The sequence below is a fragment of the Dreissena polymorpha genome, chromosome 4 (genome assembly GCF_020536995.1).
Source record: "Dreissena polymorpha isolate Duluth1 chromosome 4, UMN_Dpol_1.0, whole genome shotgun sequence".
NCBI classification, from domain to species: Eukaryota; Metazoa; Mollusca; class Bivalvia; order Myida; family Dreissenidae; genus Dreissena; species Dreissena polymorpha.
Window position 1 is genome coordinate 95,253,139 of NC_068358.1, and position 12,167 is coordinate 95,265,305.

At 33.0% G+C, this 12,167-nt stretch overlaps 1 protein-coding gene across 2 annotated transcripts in view; it reads right to left on the bottom strand.

The window, feature by feature from the left end:
• Positions 1–5,985, bottom strand: part of LOC127877923 (uncharacterized) — a 12,423-nt gene extending 6,438 nt beyond the window's left edge. The window contains exons 1-4 of one of the 2 annotated variants that reach the window (XM_052424248.1): positions 5,407–5,975; positions 4,678–4,747; positions 3,510–3,555; positions 1–560 (exon numbers count right to left, since the gene is read on the bottom strand). The exon at positions 1–560 is cut by the window's left edge and continues 168 nt beyond it. In XM_052424248.1, the coding sequence (XP_052280208.1) occupies positions 288–560; positions 3,510–3,555; positions 4,678–4,747; positions 5,407–5,557 (540 nt within the window). In that variant the 5' untranslated portion in view covers positions 5,558–5,975 and the 3' untranslated portion in view covers positions 1–287. Of the gene's footprint in view, positions 561–3,509; positions 3,556–4,677; positions 4,748–5,406 lie in introns of both variants that reach the window. The other variant, XM_052424249.1, reaches the window with a different exon arrangement.
• Between the last annotated feature and the right edge of the window lie 6,182 nt (positions 5,986–12,167).

Here is a 12,167-nt window from a genome sequence, read left to right on the forward strand (position 1 = left end):
TTTGTATTCGTCAACATTTTATTTGAATCCAAAAATGAGGTTTTCGGACACGTTTCAAATTTAATTTTTATACATGAACCCATCAATAGATATATCAGTAAATATCATTTAATATTTATTACATAAACGGTGAACATAGCCGTGTTGCTTTTTTCTTTTACCAATTCATTTCAGTTTTTTAATTGCCACATTTCTCACAGTATATAATACCATTTACAATATATACATTAGTCATTTTAAATTAAACACATATTGTTCGGATTAAACTATTGCCGACAAGTAGATGTTCATGATTCCTTCAGTTTGTATGCAGAAGTTGATTCTCGCTGTGAGTTCATCAAGTGAGCCCAAAGGCACAGAATGCAAAGCGCCGGAAGAAGGATCCAAATGCCGTTTGGAATAAGAACCAATAAAATCTCGTCTTGAATAGTATTTCCTGAACGATAATCCTTCCCACCGGCCAGTTCGTAAAACATTGCGATATAAAGAACTGTTTTCCAAAAGGTCATTACCGATACGGTAAAAGCGATGATTCTGGTGTAGATTGAACGACGACAATGCTGAATAAAAAAAATAATTAAACAACTATGACGACGTATGCGAATATTATACAGTAACAATATGAACGCCTATTGTTATGTTATAAAATGATTTAAAAGCAACAATTAAACAAAACATCTAATTCATTTCAAAACTGATATAGCTGTCACTTTTTTAAGTGTATGTATATTTTGGGGTATTCATGGGTGGCTTGGATTCTTGTTGATATTATAAGCATCATATGCTTAATGTTTAAGTGTTGGTCATTGAAAAATTAAGACATTTTATGCTTTATAAAATTTGATAATACCCATCCATTAATTACACTTAACAAATCATCCATTACATATATAGGTTTGAATAACGAATCAAATTTGGTAGGTCAAGTATCACTCATCCCTCCAGGTAATTTACCTTCCTAAGTATGAGAGTGAGTATATACGACTTTAATGCCAATATATATTTTCTCAATATTTAACCCACCCCTAGGTTTGGGCGCACATTATGAAACACATTAAACTAACTACACCCACATGTTCGATACATTAATTGTAATTAATGTCAGTGAAAATACCGAGACGTTTACCGTGCAGAACCAACATTGTATTGTATGCACTCATCTGCACAAAAAGTAGAGATTTTCTAACTTTCTAACATAAGTTTTCTAGTGTTCAAAGAAAAGCATGTGCATCTGTATAACATTAATATCCTTGTAACGCTTCTGAATTTATATTCTAGTGCTTTCTTCATCAACGTTTTATGTATAATTTTATCAGAGTAAGATCGCATATACTTATTCAAATGCATATAATAAATTATAATAATTCAAGTCATATTAGATGATGCCATATTGCATTTACTTACTTTATCCATATGAATGGGTTTAAATCATGCTTGTTTGCAATAAAAACCAGATATCGTTATACTACTTAACCTTAACTAGGTTAGGTGAATCTATGTTTAGCTCAGAGTCTCTATATTTACTTGATAGCCTATATAAAGGCAAACTTATTTTGCAGGACTGACTGATAACATGCAATAAACGACAGCTAAGAGAATTTTATGGACATGTTGAAGGCATAACGATACTGTTAACGTTACTGTTACTGTTAACGATAATGTAGATACTGTTTATAATCAGATAAAGTATATGCGTCAATATGTTAGCTGTTAAGCAAAATTATAGTTAAGAGAATACCATACTATCAAACATATATATATATTCTGAACAATTCACGCAAATTTGACGGGTTGTTTAGGTATTGAACAACAATACTGGCGATGTTGAACTTAGCCATGCCATTACAAAATATGTAATTCAGTACGAATCAGTATTGTAAATATTACGTGTTATATATATACATAGTAATTACACTCAATGTATGTGGATAACATTGTATATTCAAAGGACTTGTATACACTTTGACAAAATATATAAAAAAAACAACATTGTAATTTATTATAACAAGAAGGCCGAACACTTAACTTATGACATATAATGCTACAACGGTAAAGTTAAAAACAGTCCAAACATTATACCATTGAATGGCACTGTAAATATAACAAATTATATTAAACCATTGTAGTGTACCCCATCTTAAGTTTAATATAATGCTTACAAATCTGCAGATGGTTGTTCTGTCAAAATATATTTTCATCTCCCATATGAGAGGAATTGTGGCTTCATATCATTCCTTTTAAATGAAAGACACTCAAATCTTCAGATTTGCGTAAACATTATTGCAGCAAGCTATCAGTGACTCAAGAGATATAGTAATGCTGATCTACAAATAGCATAACAATGTTGACTCAGAGATTTGTATCGATATTGTCTGCTAAGCAGGTGGCTAAACTTCCCTCTAACTAGGGTCAGTTGGAGAGAAAAAAATGGTTTCCTGACAAGCCATGTATTCAATATTGGAGGCAAAACACAATTTAAGTAATTAACATTATCTTCTATGAAATTTGCATATATAAGCGTTATCACATTTATTTTGATGACCTTCAATTAAGGGTATCCAGATAGAATAAACTATGTTTGATTCTGTTCATCACCAATCAGCATAATAATCGTCATTAACATCATAATTATGCTCATCATCATTGAGTACCATAATTTACAATGATTTTAGGCAAATTGTATGCGAATAATTAATATTCAGATGCCTACATTAGGAATCTCAATGTAATAATAAAAATAAAATGCATCCATTTATATTTTCTGTAAGGTCATGCTTCTTTATATCAACACAATGATCTTGTGCATTACAGAGCAAAGAATTACCAAAAACAAAAACATCAACAAGTTTTTATAAGGTTCATAAGAGTTTGTTATTGCCATAAAAAAAAAGACGCGTCCCTAGCTGCCATGTTACCTGAAGTCAATGTTTTTCAGCAGACAGGATTCATTTTCAAAGTTAATCAACTTAACGTTACCGCATTATTAAGAGCAAGTTTCATGAAAATTAGACTAAAAATGTTACTTATTCATCGTTATTTGAATTAAATTACAATCATGTAAGGACAACTTTCAAGCGTCCTTTGGTTCTTTTTTTCTGAGGACCTATTTTCAAACATGGCCCGGTTATCATACATAAAATGTTTTGAGAAGTGCCATAAAAATCGGACTCAAACTCTGACTTCTAGTGTGTTAATAGCATCTTTCTTTCATTTCAAACTCAGCCAAGGTATCATTCGGACAACAATCTGACAACGTTTCATGAAGATGACACTTAAAGTGTTGCGACGAAGTATGTACGACACAAATGTTGGTTGCGCACCACGGACGACGAACGACGGACAAAAGGAACTTTACAAGGAAATACTAAAGTCGTTTATAATATACTTTTAGCAACAGGCAATAACGGAAATTTACAATGAATTACTAAAGCCCTTTATAATATTCTTCGGACAAAATGCAATCACGGAACTTTACAATGAATTACTATAGTTGCTTATAACATACTTACACAATATAACACCACAATGTTCAGTATCACTTCGACGTAATTCATTCTAAAGAAAAAAACAGTAGATAGATACGTCAAAACACACACGTGTATTAAATATTGCAATAATATTTTAGTAAAATTTATATCAATAGCATCGTAAGAATGTTACTTGCAAATGTAAACAATAACATAAAAAGGCAACATATATATACATGTATACAAAGCTCCATTTAAGTTTGTTTTCCTATGGCTATTACAACTGATCATCTTCCTACCTAAATATTTACCCATGTTCGTCATTTCTATACGGCATTTGAAAATAAATTATTTATGTATATGTTTTTGCATAATTAAATTGTATTTATGCGTATTCTATGAATATCTTGCATAAATACTACACAACTATGGAATAACACAAATTTAGTCTTAATAACAAAAAAATAGGTTAATAAAACATTGCATTAATTTAGAATATTTCTGTAGTGTCGACATTGTTTCTTTTCACTGTAAATAGTACTTACTCTCAGCAGTTTGAAATAACCAAGCCTGATAATAATATTTCGTTTACAGTTTGCAGATCCCTCATTCGTCCAGATACTTAGAACTTTGTATACAAATGAACATGCGAATCCGATGTCTAATCCTTTTTATGAACCCTAAGTCAGTGGTAATTCGCTTTCACTGATTTTAGTGTCTGTGTTTTCGCTAGCCTGCATAGTATTGGGGGTTTGTTCTCAATAATTTTAGTTATATTTTCACCTATTATTACCTTCACGGAATCGTCCCTAGTTATAGTCTTTTTGTCATGATTGCCGGGGCTTAAAACCACCTCGTTTGATCAATATTTTATATGAGAATTAATTGTTTGCTTGGTCTTTTTGCAGGTTAATTTTTACTGTTTTGGTTTTGGTAAAAGCGGAATTGATTACATGAGAGTTTAAATATTTTCAATTGTCGAAGCTATTTGTTGTATACATGGATACATACGAACACATGCGTCTTATGTAGAGCTTTTTCTATATCAACTCTCTTGTTACAACAACATAAAACGTTTATTAATTAACACAATCATAAATTCAATTGCTATGCTTTTTGTTTGTAAATGACCTGCAGAAATATTTAAGAAATATTTAAGTTAAACTGTAAGGTACACACAATAAATTAACTTAAACCCAGATTAACTTACAAGCTTTGCGTCAGGACGTATGAATCCTGCATGTCATTGTACCGTCGATCGGTGTAGATGTAGTACTTATCTAGTATAGAAAACAACAGAGGAATCGTTTAATATGCACCATTTAAAAATCAAAGCGCTGAAATTTAAAAATCAAAGCGCTGAAGGCAATGAAGTTGTTCGCTGTTGTCGTCCTTTATTAGCGTGTACGCATTGCAAGGGCTAATCAGTGTGCACAGGCTAATCTCATTTGACATGCATTAAGCCCCGTTTTCCCTGAAAACAGCCAATATGTACAGATTTCAATGATAAACATTAGACTGGCCAATGTCGTCTTACAAGCTGGTAAATACACTCACTGCAGGAGTAGAGCAGATGTTCCTAAGCATTTTGTCGTCTGCAGTGCAGACAGGCAGCGGTAATCGTTCCTAGCATAGTGAGTTAGCGTAGCTAAGGCTTCTAAGCATATACTGATTTGATAAACATGCTCTGTGAATTAGGTCGTGAGCTAACGCTCACAACTAAAAATTAGTATTGGTCGCTTAAACAAGTTCTTTGTTTAGTGCGTATCACTTTAATTTGGACGAATGATGATCTTTCTGTTACTTTTGATTGTACTACGTCTACTAAAAACATCTGCAACATGATCTATCAACAACCGACTTGTTTTACTACCCACGATACAGCTATAATGTCCACTAATTTACCAAATAAATGAAAACAACAATAAGCAACACTTACAAAAGAAGAAAAGGTTATGCGCTATCCCTCCGGGCAAGGTGTGAGGACGGAAGACGATGAAGCTCGCGTCACTGGTGCAGATGATTGCCGTGATGCAGAACCAAATCACCATCCAAGGAGGCATGTGGTTGCAAGGATAAGCGAAAGTCATGATTTTGTCACGTTTGGTACCTTGTATTACGAATAACGATGTCAGATTATCTGGACACGTTCACTGTTCTTGTCAATAATCCACAATGTATGTTACCAGACAAAAACACGCTATGCTAAATTGTAAATACGTCCGCTTTTATAATGAGCAATACATGTTATATGGGGGCGTTGCTCTTTCAGAAATTGCAGCGAGCGGCGGTTTTGTAAAAACCTTGGCTTTAAAATGAACTGCCTGAGCCTTGTCAAAAGTGGGTTAACTACACACGACAGTGGTTTAACAAACTATGAATTGGTACGGGTTAGATTATATTCCGCTCGAAGATCACACAATGTAGAAAACTTATAGGTCGCAGCTTACAGTCCTGAACGACCTTGGCCGCTGCAAACTCCATGAAAATAACGCATTTATACCACCCCAATTATGCGTTACCGAATATAAGAGGACAAAGTGCATTGATACCGAATACATTTTGACGGTACATAAATATCAAGTTCATCAAGTTTTATCATTTTACCTTGAACGCAAACCTACTTAATGTTTAGAATGCCTGTGACTAAGTATAACGCGAGTGATTTTTGAAAACTATTTTTAGCATTTAATGTTCATTTGATATATTTTAACTTTAAGGCAAGACGGAGTTATGTTACTGTCGTCTATTTACGCTGTTCATTCAAACTATGCGATTCCGTATAGTGTTCCGTTAGGGCCATGCGGTGTCTCGATAATTCGATGAGGCGAAAAAGCACTCGATGCGAAGAAGCGAAATCACGATGCAAAAGCACGATAATAACGCGGTTTGGCATCGTAAGCATATGTCGGTGTATAATATGTCTTCTATCTCGTCCATGAGGTCTATAATGCAAGCACGCGATGTGAAAATACAGCATTAATATCGATATTTGTTCATAGTATTCTCGCACTTTTGATTTGCAATCTCGCATCCTCATGTCGTACTATCAACTTTGACTTTCAAGGGCGAGAATGCGAAAAAACGATGCGGCGGCACGATATTGCAATTAGACCTCGCGAAATCACGATGCGAAATGGCGAGATAATGATGCGAAACAGTGAAAAACGATGCACTATTACGATGTTAGTATCGCGATCTCGCATGATGATTTCGACTGATGATAGGTCACGATCTCGATGTTAACATCGCAATCTTGTATCCTGGTTTCATAGGCACAACCTTGTTTTATCAACTCTGTATTGACCTTATAAGAAAATGTATAATCTACTCACGAACTGAATATTGTAATCGGCATCATTAATAAATAAGATACCACAATATCCATGTCGGGATATTCGGGTAAGATATTTGCAAGAATTAAAATACGAAGTAATGTTACATTTAAGTCTAGATGTCTCTTTTTAAATATACCTATATTAAATTTATTTGTGTGTGTCATATAAATTGAACATAATAAACAGTATTGAGCAGCGACAGTTTAGTATGCAACACGTGTAAATATAAAGTGCGCTTATTTGAACTTTTGGTGCAAAAGTTGAATGCTAATGGATCACAATATTCTACAGTTAAATAGTTGGTATTGTTGCCTGTCCGCAAGAAGATTTCGTTTCGTTTGAACTGAACACGCTATTCTTTACAATACGTAATGCACATAAGTTGAGGATTGAACATATACAATCATGGGCTAACACTTATCAAACTAATAAATATTGTCTGTTTTGTGAACATATTTAATTGTATTGTAAACGATTAACAATAGCTAATATCTTAAGCGGACACATCAAGGGTTTGATAAAATAAATACTTGTACGCATCGTGATTTGAGCGAACAACGAGAAATGGTTTTACTTAAGGCAAACTAATATTTAAATTACTTGTTCCCAGATTAACGTATTTTATGTCATTCTACGCCTTTGAAATGGTAGACCGACTCACAAACACTGTACCACTCAGTCTTTTGAAATTGTAAACGTACTTTAAACTCTATATTTATAATACGTTTATTTTGCAACTCTTTTCGCAACATTTTCAATCATTTATTTTATAAAGAAATGGAATAGTATAATTCCATAAATAGTACTGCCTTTCTGTCAGCTTTGATATCCGGAGTCCTATCTTCAACAATTTTAGCCGATCAACCTCAGCCATTAGCACCAGCCTATTTAATCAACTTCCGGTAATGTTAAGAATTGATATTAATTTATTGCATTATTTGGCATGTGTGTGCACTTCGTTCATATCTTTAATCCACTACGGTTCTGACCGTTTTTCACTCGATCGATACCTTAAACAATATTGAAACGAATTCTTACCAGTAGACTTCAATGAACAATTCCCATGATTTCTTATGTGAGAGAATTTCTCCAAAACAATTGTTTATTATGTCTATTATTAATTGTTATACATTTCAATCGTAATATTGAAAGCCTTTTAGTTCACTGAATGAAAGTTTTTCTATTGAATAATTATAAACCGGTATACCATTTTCCTTTCATATCTTAATTAAGGCAAGGTGGTGTTTGGAATGGTGATCGTTTCGTATTTCAAAGATAATGCATATTTACCACCGTGCCTATAGCAGTTATTTGTACACGTTCTAAAATAGTTCAGAAGCAGAACACTCCATACATGGCTGTTATTTAACCGCTTTTAGTTTTTTGTGCTCCATACCTTCCATACCACCTTTATGACATCGTCATGAAATGTTGTCACAATGTTAACATGGACATTATCTAAGCGAACTAGGCAGGACATTATATTTTAGTAAAAAAAACGAGATTAAATCTTAATCAATATTGATACCCTCCATAAGATACATCGATGACTTAATCTTGGTGAATCTTGTTCAGAATGCTTATTGTGAACATATGTAGACAAAGTCTAAATTTTGGTTACACGCGACTAAATAAATCGTGACTTTGTCAAATCTTTAAATAAAAATAAACACGTAATCCCCCTTGAAACCTTTTTCAATCCTTAGGATAACCTTACTATCGCTACTGCTTGAAACACTTGTATTGATAGTATAATACCATAACTTGAAAACTACAATACACAAATAAAAAATATATTTAAGACTTGAATCATGCTCCCATTTTCTTAAAGTGTATACAATTATACTTTGAACAGGAGTAACATTATTAATAAACAACAATAAAAAAGGTAAACTTCGACCATCAACATTCATTAAACGAGTTTTAGATTGATCCACTTTACCACCACAGTGTGTGAAAACTGCCGTGCAATTGTTAACGCGAGTTAATGTGATCTTATTACTTTTCAAAAACTAATAAAAGGTCGATGGATCAAACACGAAAATAAATGTTCGGACGAAGTAGTACATTGTCAAGAAAATTAACGAAAGAAAAATGTTATAGCAGTTTGTGCTGTACATCAGACAATTCCTTTATGTACACATGGCATGTGCGCTGCTGGAAAATCCGAATAAGTATTTTCAAATTCGTTCGCAAGACAACAAATATAAATAAACCTGTCCATGTCTGTGTTAAGTTTGCCGTTGTGAATTTCACAGTAGTAAACAAAGTTTAATTGAGCATGCCATGTATAGTTTGTAATTCATTTAATATAATATTTCAAATGAACATTCATGGGTTTTACTTAAACCCATGAATGTTCATTGGAAATATTATATTAAATTAATTCTCAATAAGATTGCGTACATCAATTATTTAATATGAAATTACATGAACTCGCTTTAATATATATCGCGTTAATGGAAGCAATTTTATGTATTTACTATATATGCTTTCCTTCCTTTTCCCACGTTTTCCGTGTCAAATTATTTTAGATAATTAAACAATATCAGGTAAAACTTAGCGTACAATACCACTCACGAGACAATAGTATTATGTTGAATATCGTACAAAACAGGTTGTAACTGGAATGGAATATGAATAGAATACGTCTGTGATGTTGACTTTTATGTCGTCATTTTTGAACGCATTTCACAGTTTATTTATTAAGATCTTTAACCCAGTGACTGATATTACTGACGAATAGTCTACCTCCCAGACGCCAATAAACTTAATATATTATGGCATGTTATATGTTAGTCTTTCGAAAAGGTTGGCAATATATAATGTTTGAAATGTATCAGCAGACGATTGAAAACCTTATTAAACCGATGTATAACATCCAGTGTTTGATAACAAAATTCAACGTCAAAACTTTGACCAAACCTGATCTTCACTAACGATGTTTTCGAGAAAAAAAATGTGGGTTATGTTGAACCTGTGCAGATAACGTCAGTCTAGGGTCGTCCGCCCTATTTCGGGGGGTTTAAACGCTAATAAAAATAAGAACATTTATAAATGTTAAAGCTTATCACATCGGGATTTGTACAATTTCGAACATTGAAAATAAAACTCGCCTATATTCCTTCACGAATTATATTTTTGAAAATAGATCCAGAATGGACATATTCACATGTTATGTACGGTGTTCCCATCGTGAAGATGGCATTCACTGTTGCCATGTAAACATTTGCATTAATTCGTTCCACTGTTACAAATAAGTCTATCCAAAGATAAAACAATAAACGGTCAATGTTTAACTTAGAATTTAAGGTGCATTTCCTCCTGTCAAATAGTATAAAAAAAACACTGACAAGGTTGACATACGCATTTAAATTAATCATCCTAATGAAGAATTACTGATTTCAAAATCTTAAGGTACACCATGCATATTGTCATTTAAAGTTATTTAGAATTGCGTCGTCTACATTTATTTAGATTGATTGTTTCAGAACGCTAACAACTCCCCAACATATAGTCAACGCCACTTACTGGTTTATTTCATTAATACAATCTTCCCGGTAATAACACGGCTTTACTTGATTGAATATTTTTAGATGTTCAAACGATTCACGCCATTAACCAAATTGACATACCGAAGCTATGTTTTGCTTGAGAGGACGTATACATGTATATGATTGGTTCAGTTAATGCAATAGAAGATCAAAAAATGATGAGCTTTAAACGCCCCGTTACCGTGCAATAGCTAGCATGTTGTACAAGTAAATGTGTCATGTTCTGTGAAAACTGGGCTTAATGCATGTGCGTAAAGTGTCGGCCCAGATTAGCCTGTGCAGTCCGCACAGGCTAATCAGGGACGACCCTTCACGCTTTCATGGTATTTTTATTTTCAAGGAAGTCCCTCCTTACCGAAAATCAAGTTTAGGCTGAAAGTGTCGTCCCTGATTAGCCTGTGCGAACTGCACAGGCTAATCTGAGACGACACTTTACACACATGCATTAAGCCCAGTTTTCTCAGAACAAGACACAAATAATGGATTACTCTTTTACAATTCAAAATTAAGTCATGTTTCTTTAGTCACCGACTAAAATATAAATCTTTGTATTAAGTAGTTGAAGGATCAATTTGAGATTCCCATACCCATCGTAGGGAACCATATACAAAATTACAGTTTGCAATAATAACCTTTAGTTTAAACAAGAAATTTAACTTGGATTTTTATTAACAATAATTATGTATCTTAGTTGATCATCCGAACGATTTCAAAACCAAAATTCGACTGCCGATTTGAACACATTGGATTGTGCAAGCGAACATTGGCTACATTTTTAAATGTATTTATTAACTTTATAATATACGAAAAAAACAGAAACTTCATATTGACTGACTTAACGATTATGCACTTATATCAATCGGACGGTAAGTAAACCATTACACTTTTATGCAAGGTAAGCTAAAACACGCTTCATTTAAATGTGTTCCGATGGTTTTTTATTTGTTTGAACATTTATTGAATGCTGAATGACTTGCTTCAAGAACTATATTAATGTTGTTTTGTGCGTTTTAAAGCAATAGTGGGTATTATAAACTATACTGGGAAAGGCAAAACCTATTTAAAAGTACTCCGATTCATTAAAAATTATGTGCAAAAATGTCACTCAGTCACGGTTTGTTAAAATGCATACTCCATGCCATGCATTGAATTCATGTTTGCAAAATTCCGTTTAAATTCGATTAACAACACACTGGTACACTGAGTCCAATTCAGCGACTTCAAATTTATTTATTGAAATGCAATTATAATACTTAAAGCGCGATAACCCTTTCAACAACAGATATCATCGAAAAGTATTCAATTCCCTTTGTCCATCACATTAAAATGAAATGAAAAGAAAACGACATCCCAACAGTTAACACCGATTAATGCAAAGATTTAAGGGAAGTAACCATCGCTTACAAACTTGCTTTGATGTTGAGAGTTTTTACTCAATTTTATGTAGACCGAAATTTAAATGTTCACTTGTTTCTTACCATACCAATGGCAATGCTACAAATTTGATTTCAAATTGAAAGTATTTATACGTATCGAAAATAACAACAACAGCAACGTTTAGTAAACCAATGAAAATGTAAACTATCATCATGTTTTTAAATTTTTGTTAAATGTAACAAACAAAAAGAAACTTAATTGTGTAGTTGAACCCATACATAAACGGCCTTTTCAAATGTCTTTAATATATTGGCTAATATTCTATAATGAATTGTGTCATGTCAATGTGTCGCTGTAAAGTATTCGAACTGAAAAATATCGACTGTGAAACTTAACACTGCGATAGGCATTTAGTAAGGTTTACATTTTGA